The 25,683-nt window shown below is 44.5% G+C and overlaps 1 protein-coding gene across 1 annotated transcript in view; it reads right to left on the reverse strand.

Moving 5' to 3' along the window:
• TMTC1 (transmembrane O-mannosyltransferase targeting cadherins 1) overlaps nucleotides 1–25,683 on the reverse strand; it is a 148,756-nt gene that overhangs the window by 13,718 nt on the left and 109,355 nt on the right. Inside the window, exons 12-14 of the mRNA XM_079992336.1 lie at nucleotides 13,586–13,729; nucleotides 6,137–6,245; nucleotides 1,146–1,248 (exon numbers count right to left, since the gene is read on the reverse strand). Of these exons, the coding sequence (XP_079848462.1) occupies nucleotides 1,146–1,248; nucleotides 6,137–6,245; nucleotides 13,586–13,729 (356 nt within the window). The remainder of the gene's footprint in view (nucleotides 1–1,145; nucleotides 1,249–6,136; nucleotides 6,246–13,585; nucleotides 13,730–25,683) is intronic.

Raw genomic sequence — 25,683 nt, forward strand, 5'->3', positions numbered from 1 at the left:
ACTGCAAAGCCTGGTTTTCTTCTGTAGCAGCTGTACTCTTCCTCTAGGAGCTGATGTGCAATTCTGAGCCACCACTGAGCTGCAGCAGGAAAGCCTGGGAAGCGGCCGAAGCATACATGCTTTCAAAGAGGTCATAGTGCATCACCATCAGGATATGGCAGGCAACCCTTTGGTGCCCAGACAGAAAGCAGGACAACACTCTGCTGGCTTGAAAAGACAAGCACGTACCAAGAAGGTTGCCAGCTGGACATCACTGCTAATTGCAAACCCTTCCAAGCACACTTCCAATGACCACCCGATGTGGATGCTGACTCATGAATTTATTCATTTGCACTGTGATCCTATACACGCTGATCAGAAATATGCCCCCACTGAGTTCAATGGAACTTACTCCCGGGAAAGTGTGCATGTGATTGCTTGGCTGGGAGTAAGCCCTCTTGAACTCAACGGTGCTTTGTTCTAAAAGACATGCACAGGTTTACACTGTCAGTTACCTAGGGTTTTAAGGACCCTAATGTCTAGTGCTCATGGCACACCTGCCCTGATAACCAGCTATGCATCTTTCTGCAGGTGGGAGGGACTATGGTAACACACATACACACACCATTGTTAAGATTGGAGGGTGGGTGTAGGATTGTACTGTTACAATTCTTCTCCTTTCATTATGCTTGGCCTCATTTACCCTCCCTGACATTTAATCTCTCTGGTTGTGGTGAACCATGTGGGTTCATTTACAAATGTCCGTGACATCACCAAGTCACATATAACACTGCAACATCATAGAAAAACCGGAATGGTCACTGCAGTTAATCAGCGGGAGGTGGGGGCAGATGAGGGCAAGAGGGAAAAGAAGGAAAATGCAGAAAAGGAGCAGCAGCTGACGGGGGACCAAAAGGCTGCTGAACAATTTTGAAGTAATTTGGGTATGGTTGCAGCAGGTATCAAAACTGCCAAAAACGGGAATAACTTTTCAACACATCTGAAAGTTAACTAAAGACAAATTGAGACATTTTGGTTCATTTTCACAGATGGCAACAAGAATGGGCATATTCGCTTTCGGGCACTTTGAATTACACAGATTAAGCTAATTGCCCTCTTGGTTCAACCAGAATATATCTAATAACCCCAGTGCAGTATGTACTTACCTGTGTCTACTAAGAAAACCCCATAGTTGTTGTGCAGATCGGAGCTCTCAGGACAGTTCTCTATTCCAGCCCGGTACACTTCCTCTGCTTCTTTTAATTGGTCCTTAACACAAAAAGAGTTAGCAAACGTGGTTACCCAGAGGGCTGTCAGCCTCGCTACTCATGGCTACTTGTACATTTCATGGAAATGCTTATGGGCTTATTGGGGAAGGGTTCAGGATATTTCCTTCTGAATGCATAGGAGACTGCTTGAGAATGTTATGCAAGCCGTTCTGAGCTCCTTGGAGAAAGAGCAGGGTTGCCATATAAGAGACTGAAGTACATTAATAGCACTGATGGAAACATAATGTTCCCATGAGAACAGAAGCTCCTGTGATATGCTTGAAGGGTGAGCATGATGCTGCCGCTGCCCCAGATAGGCTCAAGAACAGAGGGAAACGCTTTCTGCTTGCACGGCAGCTGCGCCTGCACTTCAAAGAACAGTGCGCTGTGAGGCATAACGCTGAATCATATCCATGAAAGGGTCTGCACTCATCGGGGTCAAGAAGTAGGCAGGCAGGGGCTGTGTGAGATATCATCATCACACATGGTGAGCTTGAGAATAATCTGAGGCCACAGGAGAGATTTTCACAGCTAACCTGCATATATTCTAGATAGGGGCATATGATGTGCTAAAATCTTTTCTATTTAATTGTGCTCAGATTTTTGAATCTGAATTATGCAAACTGAGCATATCTGTACATTTAAGGATTTTACAGCATTTATTCTCCTTCTGTTAATCTTCAGGAGGGACAAAAGCTTTGGGAGCTGCTAGGTCCTAGCAAGACACAAAGGTCTTCAGGACACAAGGAAAATTGGCTGTTGGTGTAAGTGTACCACTCTGGAGTTTTGGCAGAAAATAATTATTCATTTCACAATCCATGAAAACTCGGCAGAATGGAACTGGGTGGGTTCACTCATCCCAAGCAAATATATTTGTTTTATTTAAAAGCATTTACATGCAGTTTAGGATTTCAAAAACTTCTAAGCAGTGTACAGTTTAAACAATATACAATTAAAACAAAAACGCAACTAAAACAGCAATAGAAAAACACATAAAAGCATATAGAGGCATTGCAGACATGTCAAACAGGGTCCAGTCTTACAGGCCAGGGAAAGCCTGGACAAAAAGGCAAGTCTTCCCAAGATAGTTTTCTAAGTTGCTCATCAGAGAAGGACCCAGACATAGATCAAAACGTTCCTGGTTTAGGCCCCCGATACTGGTGTTGGCTACAACATGTTTCCTAATTTCCAGTGCGGAAGCTGCGTTGGCCTCTTGCAGCTGTTTCCTGCACGCTTTTTGTTACGTTCCTCCCCATCAGGGATTTTTAAAGCACCCACACCTCACAGCTCTTGTGGCCCTTTCAAATGCACTACATGAGCCTTCCATCTTTGCTTTGCCATGGTTGCAGCAGGGAAACTTGAGATGCCACAGCTCCGAGCCCCTGCTTTGCAAGCAGAAGGTCCCAGGTTCAATCCCTGGCATCTCCAGTTAAAGGACCAGCTATCAAGTTGTGGGTGAGTCCTCTAGTTGGGACTCTGGCCGCAGGAGACAATACTGGGCTAGATGGATAACAGCTGGAAGGCAGTGTCCAATGCCCCTTTGACTCCAGAAGGTGTTTTCTGCAAAAAAAATCTGCATGAACTGCAATCAATGAAGTCCCCAAGTCTCCACCACCCCCATTTACGTTGCCTGAATCATAATATTGTAGTTTTCAGGCCTCAATAATACAATATGCTTCTGAAGGAGGATTCCTGCCTAAGGCATCCATTTTGGCTTCATTAAAAAGCAAAGCAAAACCTCATTTGATTCTAGATCAGGGGTCAGCAACCTTTTTCTAGATCAGGGGTCAGCAACCACCGTCCCTCAGACCATATGGTGGGCCGGACTATATTTTGTAGGGAAAAATGAACGAATTCCTATGCCCCACAAATAACCCAGAGATGCATTTTAAATAAAAGCACACATTCTACTGTAAAAACACGCTGATTCCCGGACCATCCGTGGGCTGGATTGAGAAGGCGATTGGGCCGCATCCGGCCCGTAGGCCTTAGGTTGCCTACCCCTGTTTCTAGATCAACCAGAGACACAAGGTCAGCTGCCTAATGCCAGTATACAACCGAATCAAGCACCGCCTTCTGAACTTTTGATGTCTTAAGCATTCCAATGAGAACAAGTTTCGTTGGGTTGGGGGACCCAGAAGAGAAACAGAATTGTAGAGTTGGAAAGGACAATAATCATTTGGTCCAATGCAGGAGTCTTTTGCCCAACGCAGAGCTTGAACCCACAACCCTGAGATTAAAAGACTCATGCTGAATAGCTCAGTTGGCTTGAGTTTGGTGCTGATAATGCCAAGGTTGCAGGTTCGATCCCCGTAAGGGGGAGCTGCATATTCCTGCATTGCAGGGGATTGGACTAAATGATCCTCAGAGGCTCTTCCAACTCTATGATTTTTGCTATCTCTGAGCTATCACTATAATGCTTTGAATTCCACAAGCATCACAGAGAAGCGGCTTTTCTTAAAGGTACAGAATCTTCAAAAGCAGCGAAGTGCTTGCAGTTAAGTTTGGGGCTCACTACAACACTGGCTTGTGTAATCGTCCTCCCTTTGCAAGTCTGCTCTCATTTGAAAATCACCTTTCGAGGGGAGGACAGGGTAATTACGCTGACTTACAGCCCAACTCCCTTGAGCATGGAACATTAATCTTAAGTGCCCCTTTTTACAACTACTGGAGCAAAGGAACGTCAAGGCTCATTTTAGATTCTTACATTGCAAGGGGAAACGTGCCGTGCAGGATCAACTGAATCAATCAGAAAGCTCCCTCCTCCTCCCTTTCCCAGATTATAATAAAAATAAATCCAGAACCCACAATTAATCAGTCTGCTTACTTCATAGTAGCTGCAGAGAATGTGACTTCTACCGCTTGACCTGATCCTCCTGTTAGTCTAGCAGCGTGGGAGCACTAGTAGCGCTGCTGCTTCGTGCGCCCCCAGGTAACTTGCCAAGCCCCACACCACGCAGAAGGAGCCTTTGTTGCAGCTCCTGTGCACTCCCAAAACTAACTCAGTCTACCAAGGGATTGCATTAGCAATAGGGAGGAGTCAGAGCTGCACATGTTGCTTGAGTGCAGCCTCCCCAAACCTGGTTCCCTCCTGGACTACAACTCCCATCAGCCCCAGCCAGCATGGCCAATGGTCAGGGATGGTGGGAGCTGCAGTGTAAAAAAAATATCTGGAGGGCACCACGTTGGGGAATGTTACCATGGTGGAAGGAGAAGAAGTGCCTCAGTGATTCCCATCCCAGTGGGTAGTAAAAGCATCAGATCTAATAAGACATTGGGGCTCCCCTGTAGCTACTGAGAGAAGATACTTTCCTCATCTATTTACAACTGAGCCAATGCTGCTCCTCCCACAATGTGGACACCATGTTCACATGCTACAAAGTTGTGGAGAAGGACCTTTCAATGGTTCTGGGAGCAATGGCAACCCCAACCATGAGGGTCATCCAGTTCAACCCCCAAAACCCTGAGATTAATAATCTCGTGCTCTACCGACTGAGCTATCCACTTGCAGCACATCTATTGCCCTGGACCATTTTTAAAATTAAAAGTTGATGAGTCAGTGAAGACCCGTATATTTTATTTATTGATTAAATTTCTATATCGCCTTTCATCCAAGGATCACAGGGTGGTTCACAAGTGACCCAAACCTATGATTCTAACAGTTCACCAAACTATTCTTTACTGATGCTTCATGTTATTACCTCCTCAGATGAGATAATGTCTTGAGGGAACAGGCAGATCGAGAATGAGCCTCTCCTATTACCTTTTCTATCGTTGTTGCAGACAAGAAGTTTACTGCTGCTAGGGGACAACTGTTTTTGACTCGCAACCTCTTTGACTCAATATTAGTTATTGCTCTAATGGCCTTGTGACTGGTGCTCCACAGTATTGAAAATCCATACTCTTTAAGTCTGTTGTCACTGAGAGCAATTAATTTCGTTTATTCTCTGGAGGTGGTTCAAAATGAAGACAGCCTTACTCATGCCCCACCTGCAAAGAGGAAAAATCAGTATGCGGCACTGGCTCCCAACTCTGCATGCGATGATAAAGCAACCCAGCATCAGAATCCCAAAGGCAAAGCCCTGGTTTCCTTATCCTTGCACTATTTTCCATATGGCCTTATCAACCTACGTAGATGTAACAGTATACCTACAGTGAATGAGAGAAAGGATGCCTGCCTACGACAGTGCTTTTATTGACATAAGCATTAATTTTCCATAAGTAAACACAAATAAATGAAAACATTTCAGAGATGCTTCTGACATGTTTTACATATTTGCAAAATGGGGCACCTGCCTCATTGGGACAGGCAAGAGGTATATCTTCAAAAGTTGTACGCTGTTTGCCAACCCTAACACTAACCCTTTGCATGCACAAAGTCCACATTCAGTCCCAGGTATTATCTAACTAGGGCTGGGAAATATTCTCTTGCCGGATATTGCAAGTCTGTGCAAATAGTACTGAGATACATGAGCCACAAACGACAGCTTCCCATGTTGTACGTGCAGCAAGGAACACATGAATGTGCCTAACATCCCTTGGCGTGCATGAGACTTTTGGTGGGCGATTATGCAAGTTTAGCAGCTGTTGCCTCCACAGCTCCATGCCTCTCCTGAGCAACAGAATAGAAAAAAATTATAGAATACGGAGGGGGGACCACCACAATATAAAATGCATCATTTCTACAGGTGGTATAATTCAGGTACAGAAACCGACACACAACTGGGGCTAGGTTAGTATAGAATTGCCTTCATTTTTAACAATTTCATGGTTTTTTCCTGCGTGGAAAGTAGACATCTCTTATCACAGGCATGTGCCCAACAGAGCTGAAAATTAGCATTAGTATACAGTACAAAGCATAGGTGGTGAACTGGAATGGAACTGGTTACCTGTTCAGCCAACAGTGAAGCGAGGCTGGAGTAAGCATCTGCAAAATCTGGTCCATACTGAATGGAATCTCTCAGTAAGAGAACAGCTTCTTCCTTCTTCCCCCGGGACCTGTAAGTCATAGGAATTTGGATGGGGGAGAGAGAAAGCAGTTCTCTTAACAACTTTCTCAGCTCACCAATTGATTAAAAATACCGTTAACAGACTCAAAAGTGCCTGTCTTCTCCTTTTCAGAAAGGGCTAGATAATTAAATTTTCTTCTATCGAGCGTCTCCTGGGGCAATATCATATTGCACAGCCTGACAGCACAAAGAGGAGTGGGAGCAGCCACTGGATATGAGCTACGTTGTGGTGCCTTGGCACCTGCTGGCAACATTTTCTGTAGCCTGCTGGGCAGCACATGCAATCCCTACAAAAGCCCCTTCCCTCCCTTGTCAGCACTTCTTTCCATTTGCTATTGTATCGGGGCAACACAAATCTCCCAGGGAACCTGAGTGAAGCAAACCAGGCTGATGGAAAACTCAAAATACTGTACTGGAGGTGCGGGGAGAGAAGAGGATCTGTATAAGGAACTTTGTGGTTCTCACTGTGAATCGTGCAACCCAATCTTCTCAGTTTCTGACTGCTACTCCAGGAAGGAGGCAGAGGGAATCGTTTTTCTCTACTTCTGAAACTCCACATAAACTAGAGATGCTTAGCAGTCTAATTTTACATGCTGGTTCTCCATATGTGTTCCGGCGTCATGCTGAGAGGAAGAGGACCGCAGTGAGCTGGGTTGGTGTCGTTAAAACATATAGCTAGTCAAATCGCACATTGCACATTTAAAGCAAATTTATATGGCTTCTCCCAAAGAATCCTGAGAACTGTAGTTCACCTGCCACAGAGCTACAATTCCCAGCACCCACCACAGGCTACAGTTCTCAGGCTTCTTTGGGTATCTGGGGTTAAAGCTAGACTTTATGACATATATGTGGCCGAAGTTGAAAATGACAGCTCTGTGCCGCCACCTCTCTCTTCTCTGTAACATTTTATTAATAAAGAATACAGTATTATTCTGAGAATGTGACTTCATCATGCTTCATGTGTTTTGTATTACTATAGACATTACTGCGGGGGAGACACTGGGCAGCTGCTTTCAGAAGCAGACGAGCCTCTCTTGTGTCCTAGCCTCAGTACACCTGCAGCCGCCATTTCCTGTTTAAAAGGAGTAAAACTGAAACAGAAAACATTGTGCCCAGCTATGCAAATAGGTCAACTTATATACATCAGAGCCTACTGCATGTAAATCTGACAGCAAAGGAAAACACATTGAAAGTCATACACTGCCAAGTGCAAATGTATAACCTGGGAGGGGAAAGTTTGTGGTTTCTTTCAGATGCTCATGCCAACCTTAGCTAACAGCTCCAGATGCTGGCGGAATATTGATGTACTGTGGAAAAAGGAGCTAGCTGGCAGGCCCAAAGCACGTTCAGTAATGACAAACCATAGTTTATTGTTACGATTAAATGCAGCTAGTGTCATTTTGATAAACGCTAACTCTACAAGGATCCAGTGTAGGATGCCTACCTTCTTCTGGCTTTCCACCTGTTCCAAGTTATTACTGTCCATAAATTCCACTGTGGTCCACCTTTTAAAAAATCAGCTGCAATATTTGCCTTCAGAATTGAAGTCCCTGAGAAGGGCAAACTACAAATTGCTTAGTGAGACCTGGGCCTCCCGTGAATCAGCAGGAGACGGCTCAACAAATGAAAAGTTCCCCAGAAGCACTGATTAAGGAGCACACTTGCCCTCTGGGAGCCATTAGCTTTAATATCTTGGACTAAAGTCATTTACTGGTAGTCTCTCTCTCCCTCTCTACTTCTGACTCCCATATCTATAAAATCAGCACAGGGCATGGTAAGCTCAAACAGGCCCCATTTTTTTTCATGTCTGAGGTTGCCATAGGGAAAGGCGGGGATATAAAAGCGAAGAGAGGAGTATGATGAAGCTCAGCAGTAATTGCGGAAATAATGAGAGGGAAATGACACTGCTTCTGTCACTGCCTGCCCATGCCGCCATCTTGGCTGCTCATGACTGAAGAGCATAATATGACATTGGACTCCCTATCGGTTGTCTCCCAGTCTGTGTGTGAGGAAGGCTTTCTAAAGTTAGATGCAAACATGTGCAAACAAAGCACTAACAGGCATGTAAAGGAAAATGGCTGAGGGAATCATTTTGAGTGTTGAAGTGCCCTTCTGTTCAGCCATTTTCCCTCCATCTCAGCTGTCTTAGCTTTATGGCATACATTTCTATGTAATGAGCAGTCTTCCTCTCAGACTTCCAAAGCCAGGGATTTTACTCCTTGAGGGCCATTTCCCAGAGCGTATTTTAAACCAGCTGGAGCAGGCTCACAAGCAACTCCCACATTTAAAAATGCAACGAGGGAATGGTTTGTGTGTGTGCTGCTTCAAGAAAAACTATATACACAGATGCTTCAGCAAAACATTTTCTTTCTTAGAAGTTGGTCTGTGTGCATAGACCCTTCCCATACCTACTTCCAAAAACGAGACAACTATGCCAGAACGTGTCCCTTCATCTCCTGCTTCCAATGTAGAACATGGGAAGAGGCCACAGCACAGTAATAGAGCATATTCTTCTCCTGAAAATGGTCCCATGTTCAGGCCCTGGCACCTCCAGTTAAAAGGATCCAGTAGCAAGTGAGAGGAACGACTTTTGCTAGAAAACCTGGGGAGCCACTCTTTGTCAGAACGGACAATACCGAGCTGGATGCACAAATGCAGAAGGTACAAGGCTTTGAACCAACTCACTTGTTCTGCAGGTTCTCTTCAATGTACTACTCTTTGCTTGTAATACATTGTATGTACAAGGGATGGGAATACAGAATAATCCTTTTTCTGGGTAAGCAGCTTCGCAAGTAACCTGTGGCCCTCCAGATGTTACTTAACTACAACTTCCATCAGCCTATATCCCCTACTTTACACTTACAAAATAACTGTTATCAGAAAATTAATGGCACACTAAAGTACAGACAATACACCTGCATCTTTAAACACCCATGGCTCAAGCAGGTCAGATACCTGGTTGTTTAACACTTGGTATGTCATCTACATTTTCATGATAGACTACCCAGAACAGTTATGTCTGCTGCATACATTTTCATGATGCATAAAATCAGGGGTGCACTCAACAACACAGACAAGCTATCATCTCTTTTTTTTTAATAAGCTGGGAAATTTAGAAGATCATATTTGTGGCTTTGCAAATATTATATATTGCCCCACCACCACCACCACTCAGTTTTACAGCAGGGGCATTTCTTTCTTTATAAAGCAGCAGATAGCTAACCTACTGCTCTCCAGAAGCTGCGCAACCCCAACTCCCATCAGCCCCAGTAATAATGGTCACTAACTAGAGGTGATGGCAGTTGTAGTCTAGCAACATAGGAAGGACCATAGGTTAGGCATCTCTGATGAACAACAGTTGCTTTGGGGAAGGAATGCCACAGTACAATATTGAAACTAACTTATCGAAGCCCTGTCAAATGAAGGCCTATGCACCTTCCACTATCCTGCTGAATAATGAAAGGTCAGCTAACTTGTCAATTTATAGATCATCAACTGAGGCCCTTCCTCATGCGCCTCCTCCACAAGAGGGTGGCAATAGGAGAACGGGCCTTTTCTGTGGTGGCCCCCCGCTTGTGGAATGCACTCCTCCGGGAAGCTCGCCTTGTGCCTTCATTACATATATTTAGGCGCCAGGCAAAAATATCCCTCTTCTCCCAGGTCTCTGGCTAATTAAACAATCTATGGCCTTTAAAACTGTTTTGGGGGGGGGTTATTGTTTTTGTTTGTCACCATGTTATGTATTTTTCTGTTTTCATACTGCAAACCACCCTGTGATCCTTGGATGCAGGGCGCTACAGAAATGTAATAAATGAATAAAAATTCAAATTAAAGCATCTGAGGTCACCGGCTTGAGTATCTGTGGAACATTTCAGTGACATGGAAAATTGATGACTGCTCTGGCAAAAGATTTGGCAAGAGTGAAGGAAATGCCAGTATCAGAAGTTAAAGGATTAAGAAACCCACTCAGCAGCAGTAAAAAAATCTTTATTACCCACAGGCATGCTTCTTGAGCACCATGTAGTCCTCTCAATTATCCTCTTTTTTCTGTTAATGGCTTTTTTTTTTTTATTTGAACAGAGAACAATGTGCATTTTTAAAAGAGATAATAAAAAGATTATAGCATCCCTTATGTGGCAGCCTGAATTACATATGTTGCTCTGACCCATTCCAGACAGAGGCTCCGTTTTAGGCAAAGAAGCAGCTGACATACAATTGTACACAATCAGTCATTACAACCAAGACTAGATAAATGTGGTCCAGTAGACAGGAAGTTGGATTTAGATTCAGAAGTCTGCCTCTGCTACATTGGCTTGTTTGGACCTAACACTAAATTATGGTTTATAAAGTATGGGAATGAGCCTTGGGCTTACATGCTGGTGCAGTAGCTTACTCAAGAACAAACACTGGCCCATTTCAGATGTAATGATAAAACATAGTTTAGCCACACAGGAACAAGCCTTAGAGTGACACCCCCACCCCTCTGGTGTGGTCACAAGGAAGAAATTAGAAGTTGCCACTGCCTGGTTTCCACTAACCAGATTTTCTTGTTACATCTGAACTGGGAATTCTGGTTAGTTTAAATTCTGGTTTGTTGAAACAAGCCAGAATCATAAAGTGTAGCTTGTTCTTAGCTTGTTTCAATAAACCATGGTTTAAACCAACTACAGTTTCCCCCCTTTGCCGTCCACCTCTGGGAACATTCTAGGCTGTTGCCTGGCTCACAACCCAGTGAGGGTTCTGTGAAGGCAATGATGGTATTAGCAGGCTCTTTCACATGGGATACAGGGCTACCACACCTCAAACAATGGTGCCAGTCTGAAAGGGGGATGCTTCTTGTTCCCACTTACACACATACATTTCCACAGTGTGCAGCTGCTGACACATGCAACTAGTATCTCCATGGAATTTTTCCTGGGTTTTGATCCTGTTACCATTTCCCGAGGCCTACTAGTGCAGGCTATCGGTTCTGCTGAACAGGGCAACTGTCTTTCAGTGTTAAGTTTCCCATCTGCTTGGTCCACTATATGAAAGAGTTGAGGATGAAACACAAGCACATGATTGCACAACACAATGCAAAGTCAAACAGCATATAAACATTATTTAGCAGTAGTCCAAAGAATTATGGGCTACGAAACTCTTCCTGCCTGTGACCGAGGGATCTGCTGCATGGGGGGGGGGGGCGGGGGATCACTCAGAGTATGTGTTTGTTTCCCGAGGGCAAGATGTATATTGCAGGAAAACAAAGGACCTGGCTGGCTATACTTCCTACCTTTTCTAAATTCACTGAGTGACCTCCTGCCAGCAGCTGCTGGGGCAGAACCAGGAACCTCCAGATCTGTGCTCTGCTGCCCTGTAAACAGTTCCCTGGTCTATGATACCTTTTCACAGTTCACTCAGCCCATCTTGTCTGTTGGATTTCCCTGACCTACTAGGGCTTCTAAAGTCTCCCACTGCCTGGCTGTCAGACCGGCTCCCATAAGGGCATGCAATGGACAATCACAGGGCATCATCTCCTCTGGACTGGAAACAAGCTGGGCTATTTTCTCTGTGTGAAAGAGTATGGTTTATTTCTAAGCCATGCTGAATTTGAGTCACAGAAACCCTTGATCCCCCAAATCCCCACTTCTCCCCATAACACATGCCCAGTTAGGGCAGTAGCTCTCCAGCTGTGGGGAGACAGAAAGAGGGAGGTATCTCTCTCACTTCCTCTCCATTCTGCTACTGACACTGCAGTCATAACAAGGAGCTCCTAGTGTGCAGGTGCATGCTGGGTGCACTACAGATACCTGCCCATCCAGACTGGAGTTGTCTGGGAGCTCCAGTAAGAGATGCTGAAATTGGAGAAGGCAGAGGAAACAGAAGCAGCAGTTTAATCAGAGAAAAGAAAGGGAGGCATGAAAGGGGACTCTGAGAAAGCAGGAAATTAATAGTCTTGCTGGGGAGAATGGGAAGCTGTGATTGCTAGGACTAAGCTACTAAAACTAAGTGATGTGGAATAAGATGGCAGAATTAACTGTAGCACTTCAGGTTGCAGGTGGAGGATTTTTATTTTTTTTTAAAAGATGTTCAACTATGAAAAGTTTCTTGCAAGTAGAAAACTAGCAGTTAGGAGAATGCTAATCTACAACAGGCATCCCCAACCTGTGGCCCTCCAGATGTTTTGGCCTACAACCCCCATGATCCCTAGCTAACAGGACCAGTGGTCAGGGATGATGGGAATTGTAGTCCAAAACATCTGGAGGGCCAAAGGTTGGGGATGCCTAGTCTACAACCTCTTTCCCTTCATTATGTCTCAGTTTTCTTCTTATGAAGTTATCATTTGGGGGGGGGGGAGACTATGCAACCCTCAAAACTAGTATCCCCCTACCTGGACTCTCATGTGATATAGTCAATTCTATCACATTCTGCTTAATGAACTGCTCTGGCCAAAGGTAAGGAGAAAGAATGACAACTAGTTTTCCTTTACTCTTTCAAAGCTGCTCAAACTTTACTGAATATTCATACATTAGGTGCCCCCTCCTCCAGGGCATCCTATCTCAAAATACAACAGAACAGAGAGCACTTTTTTTATTTTACACCAGGATGACCTTCTGCACTGATTCTCTTCCCCTTCACTCTTTATCACATAGGGAGGAAAATAAAATGACATCACAAGTTTTCTTAAGAAGATAGCTGGAAACAAAGCCAAGGATTTGTAACACGCTTCCGATCTAAATGCAGTATCTAGTCCACAGATGGGCCCTAAGGCAAAACTGGAAAACTGGAAGTGGTTTTGTTTTCACTGCAAAAGGGAAAATGCAGCTAGCCAGAAATATTTTATCTGAAACAAATGTACTGATTACAGGGTAACTCTCTCTGGAAACATAGATCATTATGACTGATGGTAATCAGAATGCACATGGGAGCCAAGTATCCCAAAGTTAATCATAAACACAACTCCCTCAGTTCTGAAATTCCAAGTCATCTAAGCTCCAGTGATATATTTGCAAAACAGTTTGGGCATGCTCTCAGATGCAACATGGAACCTGCAGAGCTCCAGATGTTTCTGGACACCAACTCCCATCATCTCTATGCTATCTGGGTCTGATGGGAACTGGAGTCCAGCAATATCTGGAGGGCTCAGAGGTTCCCCAGCAGTGTACTTAGCAAAGAAGTGGTTGACTAGAAGTTGTAACAATATGCATTTGAATAATTAAGACTTACCTGGGGCTGAAGAAGGTTCTAAGGACTCAAACATCCTCCCAAGCCAGTCAGACCTGGCTTTGATTTTCAAGAACCATTTTCTAATTTTAAACCTACAGGGGACTGAATGAGACCATAACCTACTTGAGCAGATTTCCAAGATTGAAGAGGGCCCGGTTGTGCTGTGGATTCAGCTGGAGGGCTCTGCTGTAGTATTCCTTTGCCTCTGCCAAGTCTTTGGTCAATGTCCCAAGGTTGTTCAGGGCACTTGCATGACGTGGGTACAACCTGAGGGTACAAGAAGGAAGTTGATTGTCTTGTTGTAAACAAAGGAGGCCATCAAACCCATTTCAACACAAGCCTCCACTCTTGCAAACCCTAAAGCTGTTCCAGCCCAGATATTTCCCTGCTTCAGTGTGCAATCCCATACATTGTTACTTAGAAGTACGGTAAATGTGTTCAATGGGGCTTAGTCCCAGGTAACTGAGCATAGGACATCAGCTTTTATATGCAAGTATATGAAAGTGAATAACACTAGTTGCTTGGATGCAACAGAAGACTGCTATTGACTGCCATGTCCTGCTCGTGGGCTTCTCATGGATATTTTGATGGTCACTGGCTACTGTGCAAAGCAGGATTCAAGACAAGGTTGGCCTTTGTCCAGATGCAAGAGGGCTCTTTTTAAGTTCTTATGACATCAGAATGTCTGCTCCTCCTCTGCCACCGTTGCCTGTTGGTGAGGCCCTCAGTATGCCCTCTCCCTCTGTGCTTGATCTAGGCAGCCACCCAGAGAGGGCAGGTAGAGGACACTGTTCCATCCTGTCACTCTCCTCCATGTTCACATGCTCAGAGAGGATGGGCTAGCAACTGGAATTTCGCAAGAGCAAGACAACAGGAAGAGAAGGCATAGCAAGGCCAGGCAGCTCCAGGGTTGGCAGCAATGATGGCAAGCCAAACCTAAGCTTCTCCCATTATGGTGCAGGGTTAGGTCCTTGACCACTGGGCATGCTGATTGGAGGTGGCAGTCCAATACATCTGGAAGGCACAAGGTTGGGGGAAGCTGCCCAAAACATCACATTTCAAAGGAGTTTGCCAGGGGATTACTGGGGCTCCATTCCTACTCTGCCTTTTTTTTAAGGGGAGAATCTACCTGACGTGATCTTGCATCCTGATTATGGGACAGGATACAGCCTTCATTCTAATCTATAGCTCCGGTGCCTGAAAGGAGAGACAGCCTGTTTACATTTAATCCTGTCGGCTGTATTACGAAATACAGCTTTCCCATTTGGAGTCTCTCTGAAAACACACATGCGCGGGCACATGCACAACGGTATATATGTCACCGGTAATGGCAACCATCTGCAAGCAATATCTCTCTTGCTATGTATCTCATTAGGCACGAGCTCCTCTTCGCTTCACCTAATCAAGTGCCAAGTTTATTTATTATTTATGAAAGAAAGCTGAATTTCATTAACACTCTCACTGGGGCATCCAGTTTTTTGTTTTATTTTTGTTTTATTTTTTTAAAAAACCCAATCAATTTCCCCATCTTTCTGAAATCCTAGGCATTTGCGTTAAGAACTTCCATCTCCTTCACAATTATAGCAAAAGGCTCAAAACAGTGCAATTCATTATGCCACTGGAAAAAGAAATGGAAGTAATACTTTAAATCAGGTTCAGCTTTGATTTCTGTACACAAGAAAAGCAGGATGTGGCGGGGGGGGGGGCAGAATGAATTATTCAGAAGACTCCTTCAATGGTGCCACTGCAATTGTCAGAATAAATTTAGGCAGCCTGGCCTTGAACTATTAGAGGTACCACATACACTGCACAAAACTTCCAGTATCAATTATTGTCGCAGTCCTCCCCACACCATTGTTGCTCGAGAAAAGAAGTATCTTTGGCTGCCAAAGAATGGCGAATTGTAGCTTCAACACAAAAAAGATGTCAAGCAGAAATGGATTTTAAATTTTTAGAGAACTGTTAAATGTTCTTCTATCTGAGACACTTAAAAGTTTTTTCTCCATTGCTGTTTGACATCTCAGTTAAACTGGTGGTGGCAAGGCAATGCCAAACTCAACCAGGGTGGAAGGGAGAAAGGAGGAACTTGTTGCCATGGATACCATCTACAATCAAGCAAATATACTGTATTAATTCATCTTTCGTTTGTGTCAGGAAGCCGCTTAGGAAGCGCTGCAGTGAGAACGGGCTGTGGAACTGGCCAAAGTTTAAAGGAGCTCTGAATTTAGGTCAGAAGCCAGGGCTAAAGTTAAAAACAAATGCTTATGAGGTTGTCAGTTTTCAATGGTGAACAAGTAGTTTAGGCTGGAACTCAGGCAATGGGCAATATCCAGAGCTGGTCTGCAGAAAAGGGCAGGAACACAGATAAGCATACAGTGGAGCGGAACAGTTAACTGGTATTGCAGTGTTAGGCAAGAAGAATAAGAATAACAGAACTGTAAGAATGGAAGGGATTCCCAAGGCCCATTTAGTGGGGTCATCTGGGGGTTTGGAGTACGTTGTCAGCAATATGCTGATGACACACAGCTCTACTTCTCCTTTACATCTGCTGGTGAGGCAGCGGAAGTGCTGGACCAGTGTCCTGCCTCACTAAGGGACTGGATGAGAGCCAACAAACTGAAGCTCAATCCAGATAAGGATTGAGGCACTGTTAATGGGTGGTTCCCTAGTTTGGATGGATGGGAGACTGCCTGCTCTTGATGGGGTTACACTTCCTCTGAAGAAGCAGATATACAGCTTGGTGATACTTCTAAATCCATTGCTGTCACTTGAGGCTAAGGTGGCCTCGGTGGCACAGAGTGCTTTCCATAAGCTTGGGTGACCCAGCTGCTCCCCTATCTGGACAGGGATAACCTAACTGCTGCCGTCTATGCTCTGGTAACCTCTAGGTTAGATTACTGCAACATGTTATACGTGGAGCTGCCTCTGAAGATGGTTTGGAAACTTCAGCTGGTGCAGCATCCAGTGGCCTGGTTGCTCACGAGGGCAAGCATGAAAAGGGAATAGGGTAGCCTTCTTTACTCCATCCCGAACCCCTCCCCCATCCTTTTTGTGTAATGACAGGGATTCAGAAATGTAGCAGTAGCATGCCAGATTTCTCAAGAGGACTATTGCAAACCTGTTTTCATACTAGCACTTTTTAGAAAAGAAAACCAACAAGGAAGAAAGAAAGAAAACGCAAGAATAACAAACCCATTCCTTCACTTTCGGATGCTTCCAGACAGGGGTTTGATATTGTAAACAGCTTGTTCAGATATTGCAAACGAAGACTTTTTTTAAACATTGGATTTCCCCCAGAGAGGAGTATTATGGATTAAACAGAGGGAGACACAAGCTGCCATTTTTATGCCAACAATGTTGGATGAATGCTGCAAGATGAGGAACATCCATCCCACAATGAACACCCATCTGAAAGCACTCTTTATGTTAAAAGCTAGGCAGGTGTTTGGACTGGGGGGTGGGGGGAGTCTGTTTAAAAGGTAATCAGGAAAAGAACTGGGTAGGGCTTCCATGGAAAAAGTAGTTTACTTATACTGGACCATGTCAAGGCTGGTTTGTATGAACCTGTGCATGGGGTGGGTGGGTGTTTGTATGTGTGTTTCCCCATGTGAGTCCAGCCCAGTTATAAGTGTGGCATTAAGCCTGTGCAAACCTGAAGTGATTGCACTGGGGCCATCCCCAAGTGTGAATGACTCAGCCCTTTTATTTAGCAGCTCCCTAAACTCATGTAGGTGTTTAAATCACTGCCTCCTTTCAGCCATAGGGAAAGGACAGAACATCACAAAGATCTCTCTTTGTAACATTACAAGGAACACAACAACATATCCACTGTGTTATCCTAGTTATGTAAGACCTGAAATACTGCGTGACTACCCCATCCTTGTCTTGGCATCCTGAGTTGTGTCAATCAAGGACTCTTCAAAGGGTGGAGTGGTTGATTCCTCCCTGTACATCAAGTTGGGGGTTTTCAACACCAAGTGCAGTACGCAACTATCTCTGTCAGCTCAGTTGGGGTTCTCTTAAAGTAAAGGTAAAGGGACCCCTGACCATTAGGTCCAGTCGTAACCAACTCTGGGGTTGCGGCACTCATCTCGCTTTATTGGCCGAGGGAGTTGGCGTACAGCTTCCAGATCTAAGCCGCTTCTGGCGAACCATAGCAGCACACAGAAATGCCATTTACCTTCCCACCGGAGCGGTACCTATTTATCTACTTGCACACTTTTGATGTCCTTTCGAACTGCTAGGTGGGCAGGAGCAGGGACCGAACAACGGGAGCTCACCCCGTCGTGGGGATTCAAACTGCCAACCTTCTGATCGGCAAGACCTAGGCTCTGTGGTTTAACCCACAGCGCCACCCGCGTCCCTTGGGGTTCTCTTAGGCAGCACTATAATGTCCAGCCTGCCTTGATTCCCCAGCACAATATACATTCATGAATAACGGGCCCCAGTCTGCTGTGGATGCCTTTGCAATGAGACAGAATTCCAGCAGCCTCTTCTCCTCTGGCATTGATGATGAACAGAGTCCCTAGCCTTTTTTTAATGGCCCTCTGTTTTTGCCCCCATATTCAGGTAATCTGAACCATATCCACAGCCTTCACAGCCCCTCCCAACTTTACAGCAGTTTCTAAATTGACATCCCATGGTAGGTATGATGAGGTAGGAGAGAAAGCAGCCATGTAATATGGGCGGGGGAGGAAAGTGGTGAGCTGAGCCATAGGATTACTAAATAAAATACCATTTAACACCAGGCTACACCTTCCCGTTCTTTAAAATAACACCCACACAAAAACAGCAGAGGATCCAGTTTCCTTCAAAGCTTCTCCATGAGTTTTTAAAAATTTATATTTGAAACCAGCATGTCTGGGTTCATTTAAACCTCATTAAATCTCTCTCTGCCTTTACACTCTGAATGCTTTTCAGCAAAGGGCTGCAGGTGACCTTGGACACCATCTGGGATTTATTTCTGCAAAGAATTAAAGTGCTAACACCTTTAGTCAACTTCTGTTTTTGTTGTTCTTTTTTTTTTTTTTTACAAGAACTCAAAATGTTCTCTGCTGCTTCCTTTATGAGAGCCATAGCCATCATTGTTCCTAACGCATCAAGTACTATTATGGGACCTGGATTAGTCTTTTGGAATCATTTATTGGCACTCGGCCTTGGTTTGATTTTACGTGTGATTGCACCAATATTCCTTTTGTGTCATGTTTTACTGAACTGTCCCTGTGCATTGGTAAATAAGCACATAGGAAGAATCCAGACACAACCTATGCAGAGTTATATCAAGGTTTCCTCTTTTCTTTTTGTGCTATATATCAGTGAAATACCCACATAAGAATCTTAATGCAATCATGTGTATGATCACATTAGGAATGCTTTCTACCAGTGACACACCCACATATACACAGCAGTCTGTACAAAATTCAGAAACTAAACCAAACCTTAAAAATGGGAGATTTCTGATGCACAAGTTCCACTTCAGAGACACTGGAAGCTGCTTTATACTGAATCAGGCAGTTGATTCATCTGGTCCATCTAGTGGAGTATTGTTTCTACACTGACTTAAGAGCATCTCTCCAGTGTTTCAGAGGGGGACATCCAAGTCCTATCAGGGATGCCAGGTCTTCAACTTTGGATCTTCTGCATACTCTGCCAGTGAGCATCGGCCCTTTTTGGGTGATTTGGAATTCCAAAATCAAATGATAAATTGGCTATTTCAGAAGTATCCCTACACTGCTGTAGTACTTTGAAGATTAAGATGGAAAAAAGTAATCCTGTCTAAGGCTAGAATCTCATCGAAAGCTTCATGGAACTCCTAAACTCCAAGTGAACATTTCCTCATTTTCAGCATTGGAAAAAAATGTGTGTGCCATCTCTGTCTCTCACGTCAAAAGAGAATGGGACAATGCTGAGCTCTGTGTATACATTTCTGTCCCATCCTGTGTTCATCACAACAGCACTGTTTCTATTCTGCTACAGACTGGCTTCTGCTAAAACCAACATTGTTCACATCACTATGACCAAAACTAACATAATTTATTACATAATCCATTTCAATGGAAGGGAAACATTAAAAACAATGCAGAAAATAATGCCCTTGTTTACATTACATTTGGGAACTATAAAGTCGATTTCTGTTCCTGACCTCCAATGAATTTCAGCAATTTCTGCTCCTTCACAGATTTCTGTGAAGAAGATCTTCATACCTAGCTTTATCCCAATGTGTGGATTTCCCAATCCAGGTCACTAGCACAGATTTCAGGAGAGGGGACATCAAGATGATCTGGAGTTGCTCAGCACCCAGAATGCTTTATGAGTAGTTGCCAGGAAATCATCACCATCATCATAGTCACTACTTCACTTTGGTCAAAATGTGGGATAGAGAGGTGACTGTGGTTACCCATGAGAATCATCCTAATGTCTTCCAACCCAGCTTCAGGGGCAATTGGCTCATTGGTCTACCAAAACACCAATGACAAGGATGAATAGATAAGAAGAGCGCAGATGGCAGAAAACCTGAGCAAAATTTTAAAAAGTTCACTAATTTGCTGTGCAACTGAAGACATACAGAAAGCTAGTGTCCTTGCACCGATGCTTATAATAATGTTTAAGAGGCATTACGTTGCAGTAGCTCTTCCTTAAGTAAAAGCTATTATAGCTTCAGAGATGTTAAGTACCTCAATGGTGTGGAGAAGGACTTTATATATTGGAGCAAAGAAAATGTATGAAAATTGTATGTGTAAATCTAGGTCCCAACATTTGGGCTTAAGCTACTGTTTCTCCTATTTTTATGAGCACTCCAAATCTGCAGTCTAGAAAAAGTTCCTGTGCTGTGTTCAGTGTAGGTTACTCCTAGCTAAAATAATCTTTAAAATAAGCAATAGAAATGGTCAGCATTTCCTTGTTCACCATTCTTCCCAACATAAGAAGTGTTTACATTTGAAATTTTCAACACTTCAGGGAGGAATGCCTGTGACACAATGTGACTCAACTCCAAGTCTGGCCAAATGAGTGAAATGCATTTAATGAATTCATTTTGTTTCAGCAGTGCCCACTGTGTTTTGAATTTCATCATGGTTAAAACGAGACCGTTTGCGTTAGATCACTTGGTAAGAAGCAGTCTTTTGCTGCTGACAGGCAACTGCAGCCAGAACTCAGGGAGATGAAAGACAATTTCCTTCTCTACTTGCAGTAGGGGGGCTGGAGATTACATTTTAGGGTTGTCTAGAAACTCTGTTGTGCTTTTCCCACTTCCCTTTAGGCCCAATAAGAGTTGGTGTTAATTGTATCATTGCAGCTAATACGTCTAGCATTTTTCCTCTTTGAAAAGCTGCCCGGGGAATAGTATTTTGACTGTGGTGTGCAGGAAAAGTGGGATTTTAAAAACAAACAAACAAACAAACACCTCCCTTCCTGCTGCAGTCCCCACAAAAAGCCCTCATCACCCAGCTGCTATTTTTTCTGGGAGAAAAATATCCATTGAACCCAATGAAAACTCCCTCCTAATAAGAACAGCATAAGGCCATTTTCACCAGGACCATACTGAGAGGGTTTTTTTTAAAAAAAAACCAAAAAACCAACAACCATGTTTTAAACCTTCCCCACATAACATGCTGTCCTAGCCCAAGTACCTAGCCCAAATCCTGCAGCTGAAAGACTATTTAATCATACGGAAGATGCCATAAATTGCATTTCAACCACCACTCCATAAAGCTCAGCACGGGTGCCAACTTGAACAAAATACCTGTTTGCTTCTCCTACCAGCCTGCTGACCCACTTGCATCTGCTCAGCTACCCTGGGCTCAGACACGCTCAGAAATGATGCCGAAAGCTGAGAGCCAAGTTGGGAAAAGAGTATAGCACCCAGCTTTGGGGGGAAAGGTTGCTGCCCAAGGGGGGAGGGGTAAATATTTTATGGGGGAGGGACCAGGGTCCCATAGAGTTGGTGCCTATGTTGCCCAGTACTGTCTATCCTGAACAGGAAGCTTCTTTGTGCCAAATCAGACACTTGAGCCATCTTACTTCTGTATTGCCTACGTAGGCAGGCAGTGGCTCTCCAGGGTTTCAGCCTGGTGACTCTCCCAGCCCTACCTGAAGATGCCAGGGATTGAACCTGGGACCTTCAGCATGAAAAGCAGATGCTCCACCTCTGAGCTATGCCCCTTCCCAGTCTTTTCCCAGGATATCAAGCTGAGAAATCACGCAGCCCAAGTTAAATCAGGGAATTAGGAATGGACATTGGGACTCTTCTGTAAGCAAAGTGTTTCTGAGCTGTGGCCCTTGCCCAACATGTAGGAATGGCAGCACAGCAGTGAGCCACAGCAGGCAGAGATAGCAGCACCAAGCACTGCAGCTAGAAAGCAAGGAGTGTGCAGCACTGCTTATCAGCAATGCTGCGTTTTAATGAAGAGGGAGAGCCTGCACACATTTTAATAAGAAAGGCTTCAATGACACATTAAACATTCAGCGCAGCACTAGAAATTGAGCATCCCAATATTCCTATTCAATCTTACACACATTAATATGCACACACTGCGATGATTAGTCGTACTTTGTTTCATCTCAGATGAATACTCTTTGATCTCCTTGCAGCAGGCGTCTCCTGCAGAGCTGGCAGCAGAAAACCCGCTATAGTGGCAAGTATTTTAAAATTAACCTTAGGGGATAACCTTCACCTTCCAACAATCTGCACTTTTCTTTTTTTGCAGCCTCTCTCTCAGTTTCTTTTCTTTTCTTTTTTTAAAAAATAGTTCTGCCAAATAGCATGATTCTCTTCTTTTCTGGGGCCAACTACAGCACACCTGGCAAACGACCAGAGAGCTCTATTGCAATGATTTCTCTTTATTGCTTCACTGCAAGTAAGCTTAAAGGTTTATAACCATTATCACCATTCCAGAATATCAACCGCTCGTGAACTCTGATTTAGACACAGCTCAGTTTGCATTCCCCAAAAGAATGAGCCTTTCAAGTTACACTTAATTTCCACCGTCTGTGCTGGGCACACAAGAAAAGAGTTTTTGTCCAGACCAATAAATTTGCATGTAGAAGTTTGCTTTACCTTAATTATGGCTCCCTCCCATGTGGTTCCATTTCTGAGACCCCCACAACAATTTTTGCAAACGTCTTTGGTGCTATATATTGTAGAACAACTTTGTGGCCTACCATGTCTCCACATTATGCCTTTTCTAAAAAGCTGACTGTCACCATGCCCACCATATGCATTTCCTAATTAGACTTAGCTACACTAGTAGAAAACAGCGTTCTAGAAGCCTTGCGTAATATGTAAGCATTACAATTTAATTTAAAGCCTGTCCCTCTCCTTTGAAAACAGATGCCAGTGTGAAGCTGGCCTTTGCAGCAGAAATATGGATTTGTGTTTGGAATGTGAACATTGTGTTCTGTCTCATGTCACAATCTTTGAGTGAGAGATCATGTCAGAAAGTGGATATTGGAGCACCTTGCACAGCGTTGAGACGATTTTTTGTGTGGGCAGAGGGAGGAAATGTCTAAGGGCGTCATGACTGAGATACATAAAATTGTGCATGGTCCTGAGAAAGCAGATAGATTTTTTCTCACTCTTTCCCATAATATGAGAATCTAATGAAATCAACTGGCCAGAAATTTAGGACAGCCAAAGGGCATTACTTCTTCACACAACACATCATAACCTAACCTCTAGGTTAGTTTACCGCAAGGTGTTGCACATGGGGCTGCCTCTGGAGACAGTTCAGACACTTCAATTGGTGCTGAATTCACCAGCCAGGTTGTTCACAGGGGCAAGATAGTTTTGAGCATATAGCACCAGGTAAAGGACCTCTGGACTGACTGGATGGTTAAGTCCAGTCAAGGGCAACTATGGGGTGTGGCGCTCATCTCTCTTCAGGCCAAGGGATCTGGCGTTTGCCCACAGAAGCTAGAGCACACGGAAATGCCATTTAAATAGCACCAACTCTGGCCCAAGAGCACTGGCAGCCAATTCATTTCCAAGCCCAAAATTGACCTATAAAGCCTTAAATGGCTCGGGATTGCAATACCTCAAGGACTGCCTCTCCCTATATGACCTGACCCAGACTCTGTGATCATCTTCTGAGGCTCTCCTTTCATGTGCTCCATCCACAAGAGGTCTGGAGGATGGGAGCATGAGAACAGGCTTTTTCTGCAGTGGCTACCCACTGCAGTGGAAAGCTCTCTCCAGGGAGGCTTGCCTGGAGCCTTCATTGCATATCTTTAAGCACCAGGCAAAAACATTCCTCTTCTCTCAGTCCCTTGGCTAATTAAACAATCTATGGCCTTGTAAATTGTTGGGGCAGTACTGTTTTTTTTTTTTGCTGTTAGGTATTTCTGTGTTTTTATACTGAAACCACCCTGAGCCTAAACTTAAGGGCAGTTCATAAATTAAAAATAAAATAAAATAATAAATCAATCATGGAAATTTGCCAACCCCAGATGCAAGAGTAGGAGGAGATCAGGTGCCAGAAAACAGACACCAAGGAATGGAGGCGAGAAGCCCCCACCTCTGTTTCTAGATGTCAGACAGAAACCAAAAGGGTGGAGATAGCTACCCTGCTTAAGCTCCTGAGTATCATCAGCTGCAATGACATGTCTCAAAAAGTCATCCCAATGAAGTTTCGAGTTTGGCAAGGTGGTAGGAACATGAACCGCATCCTTTCTCAACTCCTCTTTCTGTCTGGGCCCCGTGGACGCCTGGAAGCAGTTAGTTAGAGGGGGCGGAGTCTCTAGAGAAGTGACTTTGTTTGGGGAAGAAACCAAGAATCAACAGTTATATATGGCCAGCCAGGTAACCTTTTAGCTTTCCAGTATCATATTGCCTGCCTGAGCTGCAATAGCAATTTCTAGCCATTATCTGGGTGGTGCTGCAGCACAGCAAATATCCGTAAGCTAAAATGCCGGGCCCCTGCTGCCAGTTTCCTTGGTTTGTGCCTCAAATGCCTGACATCTCTAGCACAGGGCTAGTGTGATGCCCTTCAGATGCTGCTGGACTACAATCCCCATTAGTCCCAGCCAGCAGGCCCAATCATAAGGGATGGCGTGGGCAGTAGTCCAGCACACATGGAGGGTACTGCTTTAGCTACCTCTGCTCTAGGGGAACTCCTGTTCCGAATCATGCAACCTGAATGGTACTTGAAGCCTCTGTGTGCTCTTCCATCACCTATTCCCATGTTCCTGCCCAATACAGGACCGGACTATGGCCAGGTTTCGCAATCTACCCTTCAACGGCAAATCCGCTTCCTAAAACACTGACTGCTGCTTGCTAAACTCCTGGTGCTGAATCCCTGATTTACATCTGCTGACATTCTGGCCAAGGCTACTTGCTTCCCAGCTGGCTGCACCAATCTTCCAGCTGCAAGGAAACCGACATAGTAGCATGAAGCTATGTTTATTTTGCCCACATAACTTAGTTGCTTGAGTTGAAAAGGTAACAGATCAGAGCCGGCAACCACGGCTTAATTCCAAGTTGCCAGGCAACCGCACATCCGCCAGTGAAGTACTTTCAGACGGCGCTACCAGCAACTTTGGGAAACGGCGCTGCTGGCCCTTCATGGGGCCATAAAGCACCGAGCTGGATGATGCTCACAATGCTCTGTAAACAAGATCGTTGTGGGCTATATATCTAATGATGCTTAATTAACACTCCTGGCAAATCAATCCTAAAAACAGCCTCCTTCATAATTAAAACTCTGCCAAGTAGGAGACAGCACAGGAGCTATGGCAACTTGATGCTTGCTGAATTAGGGGAGGAAAAAGAAACGATGGGGGGGGGGACTCTTGACAGCAATTACTGTGTGCTTAGACTAATTCACAAGCAGATGGTTACACTTAAGCACCAGTGAAGGAGGACTGCGTGTTACTGTCAGCAGTGGCTAGCTTTCCATCAGAGAAGCCTGGGGCAGGCGTAAACCATTATTACTTACTATTCATACTCTGCCATCAGCATACATGAGTCCCTTACAAGCTAAACAGGTAGGTCACTGCCTCCAAAGGAGCACCGTGGAACCACTTTAGACTGTCATGGCTTCACCCCAAAGAACTGTGGGAAATGTAGCTTGTTAAGGGTTCCGAAAGTTGTTAGAAGATCCCTATTCCCCTCAAAAGGGACGCGGGTGGCGCTGTGGGTAAAACCTCAGTGCCTAGGACTTGCCAATCGTATGGTCGGCAGTTCGAATCCCCACGGCGGGGTGAGCTCCCGTCTTTCTGTCCCAGCT

Source organism: Podarcis cretensis (genome assembly GCF_951804945.1).
Source record: "Podarcis cretensis genome assembly, chromosome: 10".
NCBI classification, from domain to species: Eukaryota; Metazoa; Chordata; class Lepidosauria; order Squamata; family Lacertidae; genus Podarcis; species Podarcis cretensis.